General features: G+C 51.7%; 7 protein-coding genes across 7 annotated transcripts; 5 read left to right on the top strand and 2 right to left on the bottom strand.

Annotated features, from left to right (window-relative positions):
* Window positions 1–320: 320 nt before the first annotated feature.
* BO88DRAFT_367910 (PKSN polyketide synthase for alternapyrone biosynthesis) lies at window positions 321–7,812 on the top strand (the record flags this gene model as incomplete). The annotated part of the gene is made up of 7 exons (XM_025704092.1): window positions 321–512; window positions 597–741; window positions 817–1,085; window positions 1,151–1,513; window positions 1,580–2,510; window positions 2,564–7,573; window positions 7,641–7,812. 7 exons carry the CDS (start codon window positions 321–323, stop codon window positions 7,790–7,792), a joined length of 7,062 nt encoding a protein of 2,353 aa, XP_025561698.1. The 3' UTR covers window positions 7,793–7,812.
* A 476-nt stretch (window positions 7,813–8,288) lies between these two features.
* Window positions 8,289–9,278, bottom strand: BO88DRAFT_367914 (class I SAM-dependent methyltransferase). The gene has a single exon (XM_025704093.1). The coding sequence runs from the start codon at window positions 9,236–9,238 to the stop codon at window positions 8,321–8,323; it is 918 nt and encodes a 305-aa protein (XP_025561699.1). The 5' UTR covers window positions 9,239–9,278; the 3' UTR covers window positions 8,289–8,320.
* A 347-nt stretch (window positions 9,279–9,625) lies between these two features.
* On the bottom strand, window positions 9,626–13,234 carry BO88DRAFT_464692 (acetyl-CoA synthetase-like protein; the record flags this gene model as incomplete). The annotated part of the gene is made up of 2 exons (XM_025711343.1): window positions 9,626–10,669; window positions 10,735–13,234. 2 exons carry the CDS (start codon window positions 13,232–13,234, stop codon window positions 9,705–9,707), a joined length of 3,465 nt encoding a protein of 1,154 aa, XP_025561700.1. The 3' UTR covers window positions 9,626–9,704.
* An 857-nt stretch (window positions 13,235–14,091) lies between these two features.
* Window positions 14,092–15,003, top strand: BO88DRAFT_405869 (GFA family protein). Its single transcript, XM_025707005.1, has 4 exons — window positions 14,092–14,334; window positions 14,407–14,533; window positions 14,587–14,630; window positions 14,697–15,003. The coding sequence occupies exons 1-4, from the start codon at window positions 14,214–14,216 to the stop codon at window positions 14,855–14,857; spliced, it is 453 nt and encodes a 150-aa protein (XP_025561701.1). The 5' UTR covers window positions 14,092–14,213; the 3' UTR covers window positions 14,858–15,003.
* A 463-nt stretch (window positions 15,004–15,466) lies between these two features.
* Window positions 15,467–16,243, top strand: BO88DRAFT_464694 (uncharacterized protein; the record flags this gene model as incomplete). The annotated part of the gene is made up of 3 exons (XM_025711344.1): window positions 15,467–15,566; window positions 15,607–15,727; window positions 15,936–16,243. 3 exons carry the CDS (start codon window positions 15,467–15,469, stop codon window positions 16,162–16,164), a joined length of 450 nt encoding a protein of 149 aa, XP_025561702.1. The 3' UTR covers window positions 16,165–16,243.
* A 492-nt stretch (window positions 16,244–16,735) lies between these two features.
* Window positions 16,736–18,707, top strand: BO88DRAFT_405872 (MFS general substrate transporter). The gene is made up of 5 exons (XM_025707006.1): window positions 16,736–16,808; window positions 16,874–17,363; window positions 17,455–17,797; window positions 17,856–18,111; window positions 18,169–18,707. Exons 2-5 carry the CDS (start codon window positions 16,952–16,954, stop codon window positions 18,496–18,498), a joined length of 1,341 nt encoding a protein of 446 aa, XP_025561703.1. The 5' UTR covers window positions 16,736–16,808; window positions 16,874–16,951; the 3' UTR covers window positions 18,499–18,707.
* Window positions 18,708–19,040: 333 nt separating this feature from the next.
* On the top strand, window positions 19,041–20,478 carry BO88DRAFT_390828 (sterigmatocystin 8-O-methyltransferase precursor). The gene is made up of 4 exons (XM_025704972.1): window positions 19,041–19,253; window positions 19,304–19,445; window positions 19,498–19,624; window positions 19,682–20,478. The coding sequence occupies exons 1-4, from the start codon at window positions 19,092–19,094 to the stop codon at window positions 20,445–20,447; spliced, it is 1,197 nt and encodes a 398-aa protein (XP_025561704.1). The 5' UTR covers window positions 19,041–19,091; the 3' UTR covers window positions 20,448–20,478.
* Window positions 20,479–20,568: the final 90 nt, after the last annotated feature.

A 20,568-nucleotide genomic window follows, 5' to 3' on the forward strand; every position in this document is an offset into this window, starting at 1 on the left:
CTTGACGCTTAGAAGCAAGCAGTGTCCTTGCGTGGTTTTGCAAGCCTTGCATAGTAGTCGTCATAGCATGGGGCAGAAAGTTCGACAAGCGTCTAACTACTCCTACGCTCTGTGACGGGCGGTGGCAGTGCTGGCAACGGGTTAATCATTATATGATGTAGGTTGTGGTAAAGACAGTATATACGTATAAAGAATGGAAGTGGCTCCAAAATGTGCCGAACAATAGAAGGAGTGACGGAAGATTAGTGAACGTGAGGTTACTTGATTAAGAGACCACCCTAGTGCATTGAGGTAACACGGCGTCTTGACGGCCTACCACTATGAACAATACATCATCATGCCCGGAGCCTATTGCAGTGATAGGCCTGGGCTGCCGTTTTTCTGGCCAGGCGGCATCATTAGATGGCTTCTGGGAGATGTTGCGGGATGGACGAAAGGAACATGGCCCTGTACCCACTAGCCGATATCAAGCCGCAGCGTGGAAGCATCCGAGCCATGAAAGGAAAGGTGCCGTACGTCCTCCTCTCACATCTGGTCTCTCCAATACTCCTTCGGTACGAATGCCATTGAGTCTGAACAAAACCAATGTCACTTAGATCAACCATGACAGCGGGTTCTTCTTGGAGGAAGATCCGGCCCGCTTCGACGCCCCTTTCTTTTCCATCACAGCGAAGGAAGCTGCCGGCATGGACCCTGCACAGCGCCTATTACTTGAGGTCGCATATGAAGCATTCGAAAATGGTAAGCAGCCCGGCGTCTCTAAAATCGTCTCAAGGTGGAGCGAGTCGAGCTGATTGGGACAAATGGAATCTGTAGCCGGCGTCCCCATGGAGTCACTGCCCGGGAGTTCCACCGGTGTTTACAGCGGCTGTATGACGAACGATTATGAATTACTCTCCACCCGCGATATCATGGATATGCCGCACAACTCAGCCACGGGCAACGGGCGGACAATGCTAGCGAACCGCATATCGTGGTTCTTTGACCTGCGGGGGCCCAGTATAATGATGGATACAGCGTGCTCCTCCAGTCTGACAGCACTGCATCTCGCCACCCAGGCATTGCGTGCTGGCGAATGCCGTATGGTCAGTGGCCCATAGTAACGCAAAGTGCCTGGAATCTTGGAACCCTGAGTTGACGTGAGCTTTAGGCGCTGGTTTGTGGGGCTAGCATAATATTGCACCCCAACTTTACACAACGACTATCGTATATGCACATGCTCAGCGCCGACGGGATCAGCCATTCATTTGATAGCCGTGCCAACGGATATGGCCGTGGTGAAGGCCTCGGCGCAGTCCTGCTAAAGCCCTTATCCCAGGCAATGGCCGACGGGGATGTAATTCGTGCCATAGTGCGGGCCACTGGGGCTAACCAAGATGGCCGGACGCCCGGGATCACCATGCCCAACGCCGAAGCACAAGCAGATCTCATCCGGGCGACATACCGGCAAATAGGGCTGTCAATGCGTGAAACAGCATATTTCGAAGCACATGGAACGGGAACCGCTCTTGGCGTAAGTAACACTGCTCATGCCTTGATGCAATCCGATGCCTAAATAATGACACACCAGTTTCAATAGGATCCTACAGAATTATCGGCCATTGGCGCCAGCTTTGGGGAAGAGCGTGCGCCAAACGATGAACCTGTTTACGTTGGCTCGGTTAAAAGTAACATCGGTCACACGGAAGGAGCAGCTGGAGTGGCCAGTCTTATCAAAGTCGTGCTTTGTCTGGAGAAAGGGACTTTGGTACCAAATGCAGGCTTTATGACTTTGAATCCTAAGATTCAGACGGAAAAGTGGCGACTGCGCCTGAGTGATATAACCCAGCCATGGCCTTCTCATCTTCCCCAGCGCGCCAGCATCAACTCCTTTGGATTTGGTGGCGCCAATGCGCACGCCATCCTTGAAAGTGTGGCTCAGTATTTTGGCACTGCCCCTCAGGCGATACCTGAATCGCCCATTGGTATTGCGCAGCTGGTAATAGTGTCCACGCATGACAAGGCCGGTTTGGATCGGACCGCTCAGAAATGGACGCAAGCACTCGAGGCGTCGTCGGACACTCCCCCCTTGACTGGCCTGGCGCATACCATGGCTACCCGACGCTCAAAGTTTGGATTTCGCAGTTTTGTAGTTGCCGACACATTTGAGGGTTTGAAGGGGGCATTAGGGCGAGGGTTAGCCAGTTTTCCACGTGCAAAGCGCCAGCAGCAGACTGCGCTAGCATTTGTATGCACTGGTCAAGGCGCGCAATGGGCTGGCATGGGAATCGAATTGCTCGCATTCCCTGTATTTGCAGCCAGCATCCATCATAGCCAAGAGGTATTAACCTCCCTTGGCTGCCAGTGGGATTTGGTTGAGGAAATCCGCGCTCATGCAAGTGCAAGCCGCATTAACCGCCCTGATCGCAGTCAACCGGTCTGCTGCGCGCTCCAGATTGCATTGATTGACTTACTGTCTGACTGGTCAATGACTCCCAAAGCAGTAGTAGGGCATTCTAGTGGCGAAGTTGGTAGGTCTTGTTTAGTGATATTATGGTGCATGAGTGCTAATTTGTTACTTCAGGAGCTGCATACGCGGCTGGATATCTCACCCACGAGGATGCGATCAGAATTACCTACTTCCGTGGTGTCTTCTCGCAGCGTATTGTTGAGAACGGGCCCAGTGGAGGCATGTTAGCGGCAGGCGTATCCGAGGAAACCGCCCGAGACTATCTGCAGGACCTGTGTCTAGAGGCTGTGGTTGTTGCCTGCATTAACAGTCCGTCGAGTGTGACGCTATCAGGTGATAATGATCAGATTAATAATTTGGCTGAATATCTTCAGGCCAGGGGGCATTTTGCACGGAAGTTACGTGTCGATACTGCATATCATTCCCCGTACATGCGCGCTTTAGCTGATGACTATCGGGATTCCATTGCATTGATTAAGCCAGTGAATCTACATCAAGGGAAAATAGCAATGTTTTCCTCCGTTACAAAGACGCGTGTTCAACACCCTGATGAACTCGGGCCGGATTATTGGATACGAAATCTCGTCAGTCCCGTCGAATTTGCTGCAGCAGTGGGCCAGCTGGCCACTATGAGTGAGGCTGGTCCTCGACGCCGGCGCGCAGTAGCTGTCCCATGGAGCGCCATCCTCGAGATTGGCCCGCACGAGGCCCTTAGGGGCCCGTTCACCCAGACAGTTCAAGAGGTCAATGCGGGTCTGACTTCCTTGCCTTACCTGAGCTTAGTGCAGCGGAAGAAGGATGCACTACATACATCTCTACAGGTAGCCGGTGTCCTCTGGAGTATTGGATGTCCCTTAGAGATTGACCGGGTAAATCGGAGCTTGCTTGGCGACTATAAGCCACAGTTGAGCCAGGCGCTCCTTCCGTCCTATGCTTGGAATCATCAGTCCAGGTACTGGCATGAACCGTACGAATCAAGTCAGTTACGTCAACGTGTCCAGCCTCGCCATGATTTACTTGGAGTGGCCTGTGATTTTCAAAATAATATTGAGCCTCGATGGCGGAACTTTCTACGCCTCTCGGAGCATCCATGGCTGGCTGACCATGTCGTGGCAGGCTCCATTGTCTTGCCTGCGGCAGGCATGGTGGCGATAGTAGCTGAGGCCGCACGTCAGTTGACCGACTCTGTTACCCTGGCCGGCATTGAGTTTCATGATTTGGAATTTTTCCGAGGCATGGTTATTCCTTCTGAGGAAAACGGACTTGAGATTTTACTTCATGTGGCCCCTCATGCCGTGGCTGGCTGGTACCAGTTCGGCATCTTTTCTCGGCCAGAGGAATCCCCATGGGTTCAACATGCAAAGGGTAGCTTTACAATGGATTATGCGGGAGAAGAAGAGCAAATGGAGGACAGCACCACCGCATTGAACTGGGCGCGGACGGTCCAACAGGCTCGACAGACACGAACTGCGGCGAACCTGGCAGTGGGTAGTGACGCGGTCTATGGCTGGTTGTCTGAGACTGGAGGTGTCACCATGGGTCCGACCTTCAGAACGATGCAGAGGGTTTTCTTCCATCCCACACAGTCTCGCCTGTTTGCATCAGTGATTGTAACGGATACTAAAAGTATCATGCCCCATGAGCAGGAGTCGCCGTACTTTCTTCATCCATCATCTCTGGATTCGCTTTTCCAGGCTGCTGTACTCTCCTGTTCCGAGGCACTGTCTAACCACAATGCTCAGATCCCCATTGCGGTAGACCGACTCTACATGTCCACCCGCTTTTCACCCTCAACTGGGGAGCAATTCAATCTTCATGTGGAAACGCACTGGGACGAGGAAGGCATTTCTCGATCAGAGGTTGTTGCATCGTACCCCACCTGGTCACACCCTGGCCTCGTACTGCAAGGTGTCCGACTTGGTCGGGTCCCAATACAGTCCCGCCCGTCTGCTGCAGTTGATAATATACCTCAGAGCCGGTTCTCATCACTAGTCTGGGCTGAGCATGTGGATTCCTGGGCTGAGCATTGTGATGGTACACTCTCATCATGGCTTAGAAGCGTGTGCCATACTCATGGCGATGCACGCATGCTGGTGGTGGCAGCAGAGAGCCGCTTTGACCACCTGGTGCCGGCTCTCCAGGAGCTCGTCCCAACTGGCAAATACCGGCCCCAGCTGCAACAGCTAACGGTCATCTTAGTAGATATAAGTTCAGATGATTCAAGTGCGCGGGTACAGGCTTTACAGCAATTACTACCAAGCTGCCAACTACTCCCTGTGCTCACCCTTGCGGAGGTAGCTTCGTCACTGCCAGACGAAGGAGCATACGACGCGGTCCTACTGGATCACCCCGATCTGTGGACTGGCAGACAAGGATTTCCCCTTTTGGATGATATTAGCAGAATCGCCCAACCAGATGGCTGGATAATTGCATCCATCCCAGCGGGTATGCAGGATGAGGTCACTGAAAATCTTGACAGACATGCCGATTGGAAGGTACACGGGATTGCTTCTCAGACAAACTCACTACTTATTCACCGGCGAGATGAAGCTTCTTCGTTACTAGACCCTATCATTTACGTCCTAGCGCCCGAGCCAGCTGACATTTTCAATGCTCTGTTACAGGAGCTCATCCCCTTGATCGAGGAGCAGGGCGCCCGGGTGGAGAGAGTAAGCCCCCATGAGGTATCAAAGTTGAAGGACAAGCAGGTTATTTCGTTGATGGAACTGCACGAGTCATGGACGCTCCACTGGACTCCCGCAGATATGGAATGCATGCGCACGCTGGTTCAGGCGAAATACATACTCTGGGTGTCGCCCGCACCCTTGGACACAGCCGCCTCTTATGCGGCTACTGGTGCTACAACCGGGCTTTTACGAACTCTGCGGAATGAAAACCCCAACCTGGACCTACCTCAGCTTGTAATAGAGGAGAAGGATGTTGCGCGGGATCCTTGTCATCTTGGCCGTAGTATTGCACGTCTTCTACGACTAAGCCAGCAGTCGCGGTCGCGACCCCAGGATTACGAGTACTTACTGCGCGACGGCCGCTTGCATGTACCACGCGCAATTGCATACTCTCCATTGGATGATGCGATGGAAGCAGCTGTACATGGCCCGAAACCTATACTGGCTGAGTTGACAGAGGACACCCGACCGCTGCGTCTACACAGCAAGTCATCCGATTTTGAGGGAGCGCAATGGCAATTGGACGACCGACTAGCCATCGCGATAGCGGAGGATGAAGTAGAAGTTCATCTTCATGCTATTTCGCTTCCATCTACAACAGCAAAGACCACGGAGGCTCGCGTCCCATTGACAGAGGCCTTGGGCACTGTTTGCCAGGTCGGACAGTCCCTGATATCGGTCTTCTCGGTTGGAGAGACGGTGCTGTGTGTGATACCTGGCCAGACCATATCCACTCGGGTTCGTTTGCCCGAGAGCTCTGTCTGGACTTGTCCTCCGCAGCAAGGCCCCGCGCAATCTCTCTCCATGCCGATCGCGTATTCTACCGCCTATACCAGTCTTGTCAATGGAATGCATCAAGTATCCGGCTCTGTTCTGATGGTGGGCTCTGTTAATCAGACACTCAGGGCCACTGTACACTGTGCCTTAGCGGCAAGGATGCAGGTGTTTGTTGCCGTGGATGGTGTTGTAGAGGAGCTACGTGCACAGTACCCCGTCTTAAAAGACCGGATTATCTCCCTCCATCGGTCACTTCCAACCACCATCGCCCGTTTGACTAGCGGCAGAGGAGTCGACCTCACCGTCTGTAACCTTGCGGGAGCAGCTAGCCGACAAGCAGCGTCTTGCCTAGCGCCTGGGGGTCGGTATATTGACCTGAGTGGGGACCTGCAACTCTCGGCACTTCCCCAGAAGATCTTAGAGCAGGGCTGCACTGTCACCTCACTCTCTCTGTCTCGAATGCTTAGGGATACTCCGCGCCTGATACAGGCTAATTTCCACCGAGCTGTCGATCTCATCGCAGGACATAAGTCTCTCGTGCAGGTGGCATCCTATCCTGTCTTTCCAGTTTCACAGGTGGACGAGGCTATCTCTTATGCGAGGCATTCCGGCACCCGGGTCATCCTTGACCTCCAGGCGCCAGGTCCCGTGGCAGTAAGGCCCGTTCAACCCGAGCCAAGGCCGCTACCCAGTGAGAACACCTACCTTCTAATTGGAGGACTGGGCACAATCGGACTCTCTCTAGCCAGCGCTCTGGTAGACAGCGGGGCCCGTCACATTGTTTTTTCAAGTCGCTCTGGAGCAACACAGCCAAGTCAACAAGCCGCTCTGGATGCACTGCGCGCGCGTGGAGCCCGAATGGAGGTGATACGCTGCGATGTTGCCTCGGAACATGACGTGAAGCAACTCCTGACGCACGCAGCCTACCACAACTGGCGCATTCGTGGCATCATCCAGTGCGCCACCGTTCTCAAAGATGCGATGTTCGACCAGATGGACTGGGAATCCTGGCAACAGTCAACACGGGCTAAGATCCAAGGCACGTGGAATCTGCACCAGGCGTTCCAAGCCACTCGGCCGCTGGACTTCTTCGTCACTCTCTCCTCAATCAGCAGTGTCATCGGCAACATGGGCCAGGCCAATTATGCCGCGGGCAATGCTTTCATGGATGCCCTAATGGAGTGGCGGCACCAACATAACCTCGCCGGTTGTAGTATCAACCTGGGGCTCGTTGAAGACGCTAGCGGCGTGACAGATGTTGCTGAGTCTGCTGAGCAGCGTCGTCAGCGGTATCGGCACGTCTTGGGGACCGAGATCTCGCAGGCAGAGGTGCAGACCCTTATTCGTCTCCTCGTCCAAGGCCAGATGCAACCTGCACCGCCTGCTCAGATAATTGCCGGGTTGATTGATGTTCTGCCGCGTGAAGACGGTGCCAGTCCCTGGCAATTTGACCGCAAGTTCGATCACCGTGCCCGCATCGCCGATCCTGAAGCCCAAGCTGCCACAGGCCCCGTCAAGACGAGCGTTCTACTCAAACGAGCTGACTCAATAGACGAATCGATCTCGCTCGTTAACCAGGCTTTGCAAACCTATCTGGCTCGGGCAATGGGCGCTGCTCCTGATTCTGTCGATCTCGACTTGCCTTTGTCTGCTTTGGGAGGTTGGTTCTCCGCTTCTTCTCCCTTTAGATGATATTGTATCTGTATGCTAACGGCTAATAATTCTAGTGGATTCGCTCAAAGCGACGGAAATGCAGACTTGGGTCAGTCGTGAATTGGGGGCTGCGTTGTCTTCCTTCGAGCTCCTCAGCTCCCAGCCAGTGAGGATACTAGCTGAGAAGATAACCGCGGGGAGTTCTTTTGTTACTGCGAAGGCTTAGATTTGGGGACTTAAATAAACTAGGGCAGCTCTATAGAATGGAACTTTTTGATGAATGAGAAACGCAATACTCGCACAACAAACATTGGCTATAAGTGTATTTTTCCTTCAATTACACTGTTTTGGCGCGATGGGAATGAGCCAGGCTATACGAGGATTTGCCTATTTGAATGAAACGAGCCATAAGTCATAGATTGCTCCCCTACTGTGTCGTGGTATCCTATTGAGATACACCTAAAGATGTCTTCAGAAGAGCCTGTGGATGGAGGTCATCTACTCAATACCTAATCTAGGCAACGAGTATCAGCGAGGAAAATATCTTCAGCTTATAGCGGAGATTATTTACTACTGACTGGAGAAAGGCTCTTTACAACTAGGCCCTAACCATTCGCGTTCAGTTATGTAAAGGGTTGACATTTTGGCTAGACTATATGCTACCCAACATCCCCTTTTACCTGACTTTGTCCAAGGTCATAGGTTCTTCCTCTCACCAGGTACAGGAAATGTCTCATTTTAAACTCTGTCTATATCATGCAAGGGTCCCTAGAACGAAGATGCGCTCTCCATGGGTAGAGTCATTCTGATGGTCCAAAATATCCACCACTTCCAAGCCAGCCGCAGCAGCACGAGCCCTCACATCAGCCTCAGTCCACACTCCAACCTTGCGAATATCCAGATTGTCTTCGACGACAACCTCCCGTCCATCCGCCAGTCTCTCCGAGACAACAATGTGTCGAGTAGTATGCCACACCTTTCCAATGAGTTCATGGGCGGGCCAGGTTTCCCGGTAGAATATGCCAGGAAATTCCTTGCTTGGTGTGACAATTGGCTCGGAGGGTTCCATAGCGCGGGCGAGCGGCTCGCCGCCGTCGGTGAGCGCTTTCAGCACGGAGATGTACGCGCGCCCAGTGGCGGGCTTGAGAACCTTGGCTATCTGTTCGAAGAACCGGCTGCCTTGGTCGGCTTCGTATAGATGGCAGATGCTGCCGCAGGCAAACACTATCATGTCGATGAGCCCTCCTGACCCGTTGGAATGCTGCAAGGCAGGCAAGGATCCCATTTCCTCTGCCGAACCTAGCACCCAGGTCATTTGATCGACATGCGCTGGGTCAGTGAGGAGGTGAGCTCGATCTAGCATGTGCTGTTCGTTGTCCAGGCCCAGGAAGTGCACTGCCGGCTGGCTTTTTGTGCCCTGTTCCTGGTGCCGGGCGCTCGCTAGGCCGTGGATGATCCGCCCTGAGCCCGTGCCCACGTCCAGTACCCTCACTGGGTTTGCGGAAGTGTTGCGAGATACCATGTCCGCGAGCAGACGGGAATACAGCTGGACATCGTCCCAACTCCCGATCCACAAGTCGTAGTATTCGGCAAGATACTTGCTGTTGTAGCAGGTACTTTGGCGCGGATGGGCCGACTGGTTATCGGTGGGGTTATCGTTGGGGACGGTCATGGTGGGTTTGATGGAATGGATTTACAGAAGTCAACAATTATCCCGGTGGTAGCCATGTATTTAACTTTGTCTGGCATTTAGGGGAAACAGCAGAGACAAAGTCTTCCTGTGTCTTGCTGCGTAGAAGACCAGGGTTCAGGAGGTCACGAATCTTTGCAAGTACACCGTGAGGGGGGAATTTCCAGACGAAAGCTCTTCTGCACCACTTCCAGGCAAAGGAATAAGTTTAGGACTCGTTGCAGACGCAGGACTGATGTAAATGTACTCTTAAACCTTGAGTGAGAACTATTCATGCATTAGTGGTTGTGCTGGCTGAGGTACACTAGTCGCGCAGTGGGAAGCATTGAATGCAGGAGGATGTATGATTTCGAATTGAAAGATTGTAAAGCCGCTATGGACATTTCCTCGCCTAATCCATCCCCGTAAACTCTGTCTTGCATCGTTCCAGACACCGCTACCGCTATTTCTAAAGACACTCAGAAAAAGACCTAACTGGGCGCTCCCAATTTCCCTCCTGCGTCAGCCACGTCGTAATCTTCTGTAGTCCCTGGGCAATGTTACGAATCCAGTCGGGCGAGTTATTCGCCACCGCGCCAGTGAGGGAGATACAGAGATCAGTACCATCCTTGCCGGACGCACCAGCATCGACCATCAAGCCACAGGTAGGCTGGAAGAAAATCTCCTGTCGCTGAATATGCTCGTGCAGGCGTCTTTTTTCATCTGCTTTGAAGGTCGTCGTCCCGGTCCAGTTGAAGATCAAGTGATCAGCTACTGCAGGGTATAGCTCTTTCATACGAGGCAATTCCTCAAGAATGCGCCTCCACGGTGCGTTCGCGTACCGCGTTATTAGAGCCTGTTGGGCTTGCGCGCGATACAGCAATTGCAGTACTGTCTCGTTTGGATCGTATGTGATACGCTCCACATTGCCTGTCAGTGTAGGTCCGGCAACGCGGGCCCCGTCCAGCGGGCCTTCACGCGGAAAAGAGGAGGGCAGGAAGGGGAATCGCCCCCGTGCTGCTTCAACATTGAGGAGTAACATCTCCGAGTGCTTGGTGTGGAAGATTGTCAGCAGGGCTAGTGCTGTCTTGAGGACCACTGATGTCATCAGAGTCGGATGGTGCTGGTGCAGAGACATCAACGCCGGTAGCTGGAACTCGAGCAGGTACAACCCTTCCGATTGTTGTCCAGATGAGGTCCTCAGTGGGCGACTAGGTGTGGGCCATAGCGCTACTGGTCCATCAGGCACTTGCTGCATCTGCGAGAGGTGGTACTCAAAAGCCGGTCGGCTAGCCAGAGCATCCTGCAGCAGGTAATAGCTCTCATTCCACGCTTTATATGAAGCATGCGCTCGAAGTGGCTGCCCGCTCAGCGCGAGCTCTAGGTCATCCTCAAAGATTTCATGGTATGTCGCATCCATGACAGAATGGCAGACTGCAAATAGACACAAATAAGCACACATTCCACGGAGGAATTTGGCAAGCGGGGAAAGCACTTACAATCTGCAACGAGGACGGCACTCTTTATCTCCTTTACGTACACCATCAATCCGCAGAACAAAGGTCCTGGTAAGGAGAACCGAAGCTCTTGTGGAAAATTGACCACTAAGTCGTGCACATCGGCCAATGTCGCAACCTCGCCGTAGTCGACAATGCAGCGCTCCAGAATTAATTGTGACGGGCGGACGGTCACCAGCAGAGTCTGGGATGTCTCACCTTGCACAACAAAGGATCGCAGCATGGGATGAAGTGGTAACGTAACCTCCAGGGCCTTGCGCAGCTCTGAAACAGAATGGCCCCGTGTGTGTATGCAGACGAAGAATTCCCAGTAGTCAATTAAGTGAGCCTGGCGCATGATGTGTTGGAAATCAGTGGCCGGGAAGACATCTTCAACATCATCCCAAGTGAGCCGATAGCGTGCAATGGCTTGTTGGACCAAAGCCTGCGTAGCCGGGAGTCTGCCGGCGTCGCCCATCAGGTGCACCATATCCTCCAATGCAGGACCCCCAACCCGAGCGTGCACGTCATTGTGAGAAGTAGGATAGGCGTCTTCCGGTTGGCCATTAGCAGTCTCCAGAAGAAGGATTTGGTCTGCAATGGTTTTGGCGCTTGCCCAAGCCGCGAAGGGGACATGTCTGCCGGTGAGCTTGCTCGCTCTGGAATGCACGCGCATCAAGGTGATACTATCAACACGTTCCGAAAGCGCGGCCTGCACATCAAGTTCTTCGGTCGTGGCCGCCAAGACATCTGCCCAGAGCTGCACCACACGCTTGCGTAACTCTCCGGGGTTGATAGGTGCCGATGGCACAGGGGCATCGGACCGGGCGGCAGCATACTCACGCACCAAGGCCGCGAGTTTCACCTTTTGCACTTTGCCTGAAGTCGTGCGGGGATAGTTCGCAGCCCCGAGCGCTTGGATGGGGATGACTTTATCAGGAACATACGCCGCACCCATCTCTGTTAGAATCAGATGCATGATGTGTTGCACCTGCGGCTTTTCAATCTCGCGATTTACGACAATGGCCGGGACCTCCCCTGCCACAGAGTCTGGCAGAGGCACGGCCTGAGGATTGAGCTGGTGCAATTCCGGGTCTTGGTTGAGTACCGCCTCGATGGCAGAGGGCGATATGTTCTTGCCACCCCGGATGATGAGGTCTTTGTACCGACCAACAGGGTAGACGAGACCGTTCGGTTCGTACATTATAGCCTGATCGCCAGTCTTGTACCAGTAACATCCAATCGCATCAATGTAGAATGAATCGCTCTGCACGCCGATATAACCTCGAGCAGTTTGGTAGCCACTGTAGTGCACCTCTCCCGCCACACCAGGCGGCAGAGGCTCCGTGCTGTTCGGAGCACAAAGACGCAGTGTCGAGCCTGTCATAGGACGCCCGGCGGCCAGGAAGCCGTCTCGCGAGATACTGTCGAGGTCTTCCACTGGGCCGGTCGCGCAAAACGCCCCCTCCGTCATACCGTATAGATTCTCGATCGCTCGCGTGCCCACTCTGGACTGAAATTCCTTAGCTACAGCAGTGGACAGTGTCATTCCGGAGAATATGACTGTGTCAATCGGAGGAAGTGGGGTCGAGCTGAGGTCCGCACTGATGAAGGCATGCACCAGCGCTGATACCATGACTATGTATTTGCAGGGGACATTGCGAAGTGTATCGATCGTCGTACGTGGATCAAAGGCCAAATAAGATGGGTAGACGAGTGTAGCCCCATGTGTCAGGGCAAACATCTGCCCCATATAGCCAAGCACATGGCTACATGGAACGAGAGACATCAGTCGGTCTCCTGGGCGTACTAAGCCGAAAGTTGACCCACTCGCTAGAGAGCTGATCCAGGCAGGAACATCCATCTTGCATGGTTTGGGCAGCGATGTCGTTCCGCTAGAGAAAAAGATGGATGTTTCGCGTGACGGGGGTAATGTTGATGGGCCCGATGAGGTTTTTCTAGATTGCATGAGCTGGTCGAAACTTGTCCATGGAGAAGAAACCGGTTGGCCATGTCCGATGACAATCTTGATCACATCTAGCTGGGGAAATAGCTGATCAAACTGTTCGGCCGCGGCTTTATCTTGAACAAAGACGGCGGCCTTTGGGCTGGGGCGGTTATCGAGAACGGTTTGGACGACATGGCGGGCTTCCACCGAGTTGGACAACGTATTGGGATGAACGGAGACATGAATGCAGCTAAGTCTGTATCCAGCCCAGGTAGTGAGGACATGCTCCAAACTGTTACCGAGGATCACAAAAAGCAGACAGTCACTCGATAGACCCAGCAACTCCAACGAGGCAGAAAGGCGGATGATCCCTTCATACAACTCCCCATAACTCCATTGACCATATTCTTTCTTGTCTCCAAGCCCATAGAGACCAGCTCGTTGGTGCGCGCAGATTAGTGCCAAATAGTCAGGGTGTCTTTCCACTGCCTCGGCCAGTCGTTCCCAAGCTGAGCGGCATTGATGCTCAGGGTCGCTTGTTACGACTTCGCGCATGGTATATGTGTAATTTGAAGTTTATATCTAGAATCCTGAGTTTCGACGATTTATTCCAACAATACCAGTACTTATTACACAACTATATTATTACATTCAAGGCATATAGCTATCTGTACGGGAATTATTCCCGCACAGGTGTTTGTGACATAGTGTGACCCTGCATCACCTTACCGGAATGATCCCCCCTTGCCTGGGTATAGACCAAGGCAGAGCAGCAGTTGCATGAAGGTCTGGACTTGCGCAACATAGTCAGGAGGATTGAGCCAGCATATGCACTTCTCCGCCCTTGCTTGCATGTCTGACCGCTCCTTGCCATCAACAAAATGGCACATTCTTCTTGACTTAATGCAACTGCTTATTGAGTGGAGCAGCTCTGCAGATAATGTACCTTGTCCTGTAGTGGAACTCCTTGAATCTGCAGAAACCTTAATGAATAGACAATTCCTGGTGAAACTCAGCAGTGTCTATACAGGCATATCCTTACGGCCTATCCTATGCTGTACATATGCTCTGTACACCTCTTCTTAATTACTTAATATTATGGACTTGGAATCATATACCTACTTGTATACAATACGTCATACAGGGATAAATTCTAAAAGTTAGTATTAGACCTAGCTATTGGTTCAATATTTAGACTCCGGATAAATTAACCTTTCCTGGCTGAATCTTTATTGGGCATCTTCAGGTAGACTAAGTGTCTATGAAATGATTGGAACCTAGTCCCTAGATTGTCAAGGAGGGTATTCTTTATCTCTTCTTGGACAAACAGGGCCTTCCTGTTGACGTTTACTTATTACAATTGCCAACCCCAGGCGACCGCCGTACGCCCCGAAGGCCATAAAAACGGGCACCAGTCTTCTTACAGTCAAGTTTCTGCACTTCAGATACTTCATCTCAGAAACCAATAACCGCCGACCTGTACCTACTTTCCTTCTACTCCCATGACCCACAAATTCATCAAACGTGGTACATCATGGTCGTCAAGGGCTCTTGTAACTGTGGCCGTATCCGCATCACCATGGACAACCCCACACCATCTGGGGGTGGTGTGATGATTTGCTACTGCCTAAATTGTCGCAAGCAGAGTGGCGCCGGTATTCATCGCACTTGTCCTTCTTCTCGTTTACTTCCAGACCCAAGAGTTGTCTAACCTAAACGTCCTCCAGCCGGCACCTATGTCGTCGTGGTGGAGAACAAAGACATGGTCTTGACCGGTAGTCCCAAGAAATTTCTCGACACCAATACCGCATGTGGCCGGCCACTGGATCGATATTTCTGTTATAACTGTGGATGGTCAGTACATGCAATAGGATACTCTGCCTCCTATCTGGCTAACCTCTGTGCAGTCCGATTATGTACAGAAGTGAGACTGTTTTGCCCGGAAAATCACGTCAGTCCTCCCTCTATCTTTCCTTTTTCCCTGTAATAGTTCCGGCGGTAAGATTGACAATAGCAGTCCTCATGTTCGGTCTCTTTGATGATATTCCCAAGCCGGTGGCAGAGGTGTGGACCAAGCGTCGGCCGGAGTGGATACCAGCGACTTCAGAAGTTCTACAATATGTGACGGATATTCCCGACGATGTGAGCGGAGAGGAGGCCAAGAAACTAGGCTGGTGAGTTGATGGATGTTGTAGAAGGGATGTCGACCGAGCAGCACCATAGCCCGGATCAAGTGGTTGAATGTCAAAGAAACAACAGATTTAAGTCAAGATGTAGTTAATGTAAATAGAAGTCAGCTACTTCTATTATCCATTCTAGAGATAACATTTGGATCGGAAGTTAACTGCAAGTTGCATGTCGAAACAACCACAGTAGAAAGTGGATTCAGCACAGCCAGTCTAGAAGGCGGTGAGAAAGTTTACAGAATGCTGACTCATTTTTTCGGGGATGTACAAACTTAAATCCGCTCATATCCGCTTATATCCGCAATTTTCTCAACGAGGTCGACTAGGTTCTGCCGCTTTGGGCGGTAGGAGAAGCGGTAAGGGGCTGGGTTTTCTGCCACCGGGTGGTAAGAAAGAGTCTCTTGTGTGACTCTACCTTAGTGTGGGATATGGTTCCTAATGTACTTTGAATATTCGTAGTCTAAACGGGGTTAGTATCATTAATAGCCGGGGGACAAGCTTACAGTATCGTTAGATATAGTTCTTTTTGGTTTCCGTCTTAAGGTGGCCCGTACTAGACTCGTATGAAGCCGCCCATTATAGTACTAAGTACTTAATATATATGTTATTCGTGCCTTCGGAATGGGTGGGACCGGCACCCAGAGGGATCATTGACACCAGAGATAAGAAGTTCGACATCTTGGGCGTGATTCAACGAGTGGGTTTGTCGTACACTCTCATCGACCTTGATGTTGGTTTCAGGTCCGGGTACCCAAGATTCCGTCCGGTCGGTCGGACCACGCCCATTGAATTATATTGACCATCGGATCGTCGGGGATGGAAATGAAAGATTTGGGTTGACAGACATGGGGGATATTGGGAGGTATGTCGCGCAGATTACATTGGATGAGCGTAGTTTGAAAAGACGTGTATTTGCGTATACCGACGTCCTGAGTATGAACGAGAGTTGGGACACAATGGCAAGGGTCAGCGAGGAGACACCCCTGAAAGAGTTTCTAAGTAGATGAGCTTGATCTCGGATCGCCTGATCAGATTGCTCCTGTGGGCGACGCGTTAACCTGAACAAACAGGGGTCAGAATCAGAGATCAAACAGAGAATCAAACGATGTGGGGAGAGGTGGCAGGAGTATGGGCAGAAAGTCGATATCATGGACGTTGTCAATTACAATATGGGCCAGTACCGCATATCATGGGTACTATCTAGGATACTTGGATTTTCGAAAGCTGTTCCCAGACTTTCCAAAGGGCAGGTCGTTGAAGGCATACTACCAGCAGGGCCTCACTGAGGGCTCCAAATGAGTGACCTGCCCGTTCTAGTTATCTGAAGAGATCGAAGGTTTCACATGCCCTTGCATGTTTTCGACACACTTCAAGGAGGCTAAATAAAAAAAAAAAAAAAAAAAAAAAAAATAGACGATAATCATGAGAAATGATATAGATAGGTACCAGTAAGCTCGATAAGTCTCCGAGCTCCATTCAGAGAAGTGACTGCGCTGATTGGGTACTGCCGGACTACACTTCCCGATTAGGAAGGGCAGCGGAGTAAGTTACCCCGAAGAGTTCGTCCATGCCCAAAAAGGGCGGAATGACCCGCCGTGCAGATCTTCTGCTTTCGGCCGGGAAAAGTGGGAATGGCTTCCTCTCAGTGGCCACTGCCAACTTGACCTGCTGTGGTCCCCTATCTAGCCTGTTCTGGATTATAAATCCACTCCACCTCACGAACGCGTCTATTCTGGAATTTTCCCACCTTATATTCGACTGGGCTCCGTGTTTCCGCCATACACGACTCCCAAGTGCTGTCAACACCAAAAACATGGCGTTTATATACCAATATCGGGGCTTGCGACGATACGTGAACGAGCTGGTTGATGACGCCCGTCGTGCCCAGCGCGAGTCATCTTCCACTGATCACGCATCGCCGCAGCCTCTTGAACATTCACCGAGTAAGATCAGAGATCCCTCTCAAATCCCTGGAATTTCCTTGAAATCGGATTGTAACGGTGAAAAGTACTATGAGGTGTCTTGGGCAACCCACGATCCCTTCAACCCGCAGCAATGGTCGCATGCCCGCCGAGTCGCCTCCACCATGTGTGTCTGTCTGATCGCCTTGGTCACCACCATGGCATCAGCCATCGATTCCGCCGTTCTAACCGAAGCTTCCCGGCACTTTGGAGTTTCCGAAGTCGCCGAATCACTCGCAACTGGTCTGTACCTGATTGGCTTCGGAGTCGGTGCGCTTATTGCCAGTCCTATGTCTGAAATCGTTGGCCGATTCCCCGTCTACATTGGCGCTTTGATTATCTTCGGGTCCTGGATTCTAGGTGCTGCGTTGGCCCCGAATTTTGGGTCACAGTTGGTCTTCCGCTTTCTCGCGGGACTCTGTGGTTCTGCGCCTCTAACTGTCGCGGGTGGTTCGATTTCCGACGTGTGGAGTACGCTGGAGAAAACCTTCGGGTTCCCCATCTTTGCTATCCCGGGGTTTGGCGGGCCTATCCTTGGTGAGTATGATATAACGTATCGCGCAACATTCACTGCACACCACCGGACGTAGTAGGTGTCGAGTGAAACTAACACTATCGAATCATATAGGACCCGTTGTCGGAGCATACATCGGTTATAGTCCCCACATTAGTTGGAGGTGGGCTGAATGGATCATGCTCATTTTTGACGGCCTCGTCATAGCCATCATCTTTCTGTTCAAGCGCGAGACCTTTGCACCCCAGCTCCTCTACTACAAAGCCAAGTTCTTCCGCGAAGCGACCGGAGATGCGCGGTTCAAGACAGCCGGCGAGGCCTCGGGATCGGGAAGCCTGCTGCCCGTGTTGAAGAGGAACTTTACTCGTCCTTGGCTACTCCTGATGGAGCCAATCGTGATCTTCTTCACGTTTTACTTGACCATTGTCTACATTGTCCTGTTCACGTTCCTGGACGGGTATGCACCTTTCCACTAGTTTGTATTGCGATCCATGGGATCCCACTAACCCGCCTAGATATGTCTACATCTTTGCCGATACTTACGGCATCAATGAGGGTCTGGCCAACATTTGCTTTCTTGGGCTTTTCATTGGAATCCTCACCAGCATGGTGCTTGTTCCCATCCTTTATCGCAAAACAGCCAAACAATTGCGGGATGCTGGTGATGACGGCTCCGGTCGCATGATAGACAGAGAGTCGCGTCTCTTCTTCGCGCGAATCGGAGCGCCAGCCATTCCGATCGGTCTTTTTTGGATGGGATGGACTGATTATGTAAGGCCACTTTCCGCCTTTATGGGCTTGTTTACTACAGGATGCTAATAATTCTAGCCCTCCATCGCGATTTGGTCCCCACTAGCCGCCTCGATCGCCGTCGGTTTCGGAGTCATCTGTATCTTCCTCTCAGCCTACATGTACATTATCGACTCCTATCAGCAGTACGCGGCGTCTGCACTGACTTTCGTGGCACTGGTTCGGTACCTGGCTGCGGGCGGAATGACGGTGGTCGGAATCCCGATGTATTCGAATCTTGGCACTCATTGGACGCTCACTGTTCTTGGGATCATCAGTGCGGTGGCTGCGCCCATTCCCTACGTACTGACCTTCTGGGGTCCCTCTCTGCGGAAGAGGAGTAAGTGGGCCACAGCTATCTCAGCCTGAGTGGATTCGACTTGGCTTCGCGGACTTCATCTCTTGCTGTGCAAGCATGGATAGTATGCCTTGAATATGGGATTTGACCCTTTTCGTGAACATACGTATGGCTTTGGTGTTATAAATACGATGGAGATGAGCAAGAGCGGTGTGGAGATATTGGGTTGGGCATGATAGAAGATATATAGAGTAGATAGATGGTATAGAATGAATTGGATGGAAAACGCGATGTATCCAAGAACCCGACCGTAACCCGATATTAGCTGCCTAAGGCATGAAGTAGAAAAGACAACACGTCAATTTCCCGCTGCGCAATGAGGTCTACATGAAGACATGCCAGAATCCAGAATTGTCACCACATGCTCCACAGAAGCAGTTAAGCAGCTACAATTGTGTTTGAGAACACTTCGGCCTCGGTGCACCCACGGTGATAAAGATCGGGTGCGGGGACGGGGTCGGCAAATTAGCTCGGGGACGGTCCACCGATCTACCGAGCTTCCTCGTATATAAGACTGTGATGACGCGCATCATCAGACCTGAAGAACTACCAAGCTTATTAGCTAATTTTTGGTTTACCACTGTGTTTATAGAAGGTCTACAAAATGAGCGTCTTAGATCTTATCAAGTCCATCAACGCTGTCACCGCCAGTGGCGAACTGAATAGTATAGATGAGCAGCAACGTGCAGAGCTGTCATCTGCATGCGACAAACTGAAGACGCTGTGTGAATCGCCGCTTGAAAAGACGTTCAAGCTTCTGTTTACGGTATGCTTTCCTGAATTCCTCTACAACTATGGATACTAATAAGATACTAGGAACACCAAACCATGGTCCTCCGTCTAGCCATCGACCTCAAGCTCTTCGACGCAGTCATCTACCACTCATCTCAGAATGAGACCGGCAAAGTCACTGTAGCCCAGATAGCCAGTCACACAAAAGCAGACCCAGTTCTCGTCGGTATGATCATGAACTCCCTTCAACCACATCGATCTTTTAACAGAACATCCAGCCCGAATCATGCGCTTCCTCTCCGCCATAGGGACCCTCGAACAACACACATCCGACACCTTCACACCTACTCCTCTCTCCCCATCCTACATATCAACCTCTCCACTCGCAGCAGCCATAATCCACTTGTACTTTCTCCCCTCCCCCCACCCCCCAACAATCCTGATACCAATTAACACCCCCAGCACGCACTTCCACTCCTTCCTCACCCAGCTCCCGGACTACTTCGCCAAAAACAACTGGACCAACCCCAACTCCCTGACCAACACGCCCTTCCAATTTGCTGCCAACACCTCCGCCCACTACTTCGACTACCTGGCCACAAAACCCTACTACCAGTCCTCCTTCAACAAAGTGATGAAATCTCCCATCCGTCGGGCCGGACAACCATGGTTCAATCTGTTCCCCGTCACCGAGAAACTCCAGATGAAATCCCCAGACCCCGATTCAGTGTTGTTGGTAGATATCGGCGGCGGCCAAGGCCAAGATCTTCTCGCGTTTCACTCCGAGTTCCCTGATCTATCTGGTCGACTTATTCTTCAGGATCTGCCGCATGTTGTCGCTGATGCGGAGATACCTGATGGTGTAATAGAGAGCCAGGGGTATGATTTCTTCACCGAGCAGCCTGTCAAGGGAGCGAGGTGGTATATGCTCCGTACCGTGCTCCACGATTGGCCTGATAACGAGGTAGTTAAGATTCTGAGTAGAGTGCGGGAGGCTATGAATGATGAGTCGGTGTTGTTGATCGTGGAGAAGGTCATTCCGGAGACAGGTGGCGGGTTGATGGCTGCTATCGGGGATCTAAGTATGATGGTGAGTTTCGCTGGCGCGGAGAGGACGGAGAGGCAATATGCGGAGTTACTTGGGAGAGCGGGGTTGAGACTGGTGAAGTGCTGGGTAGGGAGTGAAAATGAGGGGATGGAGATGGGGGTGGTGGAGGCGAGAATATAGTCATCCACTACTATCTAGTATATACAATGTGTCTGCACAAACTTTGCAATGCATCTTATTTATCTTAGGGCATGTTTTAATATATTCTATACGCTTCGCTTATGCAAATATCACATGATCA

The sequence above is a fragment of the Aspergillus vadensis genome, assembly GCF_003184925.1.
Source record: "Aspergillus vadensis CBS 113365 unplaced genomic scaffold BO88scaffold_15, whole genome shotgun sequence".
NCBI classification, from domain to species: domain Eukaryota; kingdom Fungi; phylum Ascomycota; class Eurotiomycetes; order Eurotiales; family Aspergillaceae; genus Aspergillus; species Aspergillus vadensis.

Excerpts from the sequence above, each read along its gene's own strand:
- BO88DRAFT_390828 (XM_025704972.1), top strand. The coding sequence starts at position 19,092 with ATGAGCGTCTTAGATCTTATCAAGTCCATCAACGCTGTCACCGCCAGT. Across the intron at positions 19,446-19,497 it reads AGCAGACCCAGTTCTCGTCG|CCCGAATCATGCGCTTCCTC; the intron begins GTATGATCATGA and ends CAGAACATCCAG. Across the intron at positions 19,625-19,681 it reads GCAGCAGCCATAATCCACTT|CACGCACTTCCACTCCTTCC; the intron begins GTACTTTCTCCC and ends TAACACCCCCAG.
- BO88DRAFT_367914 (XM_025704093.1), bottom strand. The coding sequence starts at position 9,238 with ATGACCGTCCCCAACGATAACCCCACCGATAACCAGTCGGCCCATCCG.
- BO88DRAFT_405869 (XM_025707005.1), top strand. The coding sequence starts at position 14,214 with ATGGTCGTCAAGGGCTCTTGTAACTGTGGCCGTATCCGCATCACCATG. Across the intron at positions 14,335-14,406 it reads TCGCAAGCAGAGTGGCGCCG|CCGGCACCTATGTCGTCGTG; the intron begins GTATTCATCGCA and ends AACGTCCTCCAG. Across the intron at positions 14,534-14,586 it reads TTCTGTTATAACTGTGGATG|TCCGATTATGTACAGAAGTG; the intron begins GTCAGTACATGC and ends ACCTCTGTGCAG.
- BO88DRAFT_405872 (XM_025707006.1), top strand. The coding sequence starts at position 16,952 with ATGTGTGTCTGTCTGATCGCCTTGGTCACCACCATGGCATCAGCCATC. Across the intron at positions 17,798-17,855 it reads CTGTTCACGTTCCTGGACGG|ATATGTCTACATCTTTGCCG; the intron begins GTATGCACCTTT and ends TAACCCGCCTAG. Across the intron at positions 18,112-18,168 it reads GGATGGGATGGACTGATTAT|CCCTCCATCGCGATTTGGTC; the intron begins GTAAGGCCACTT and ends TAATAATTCTAG.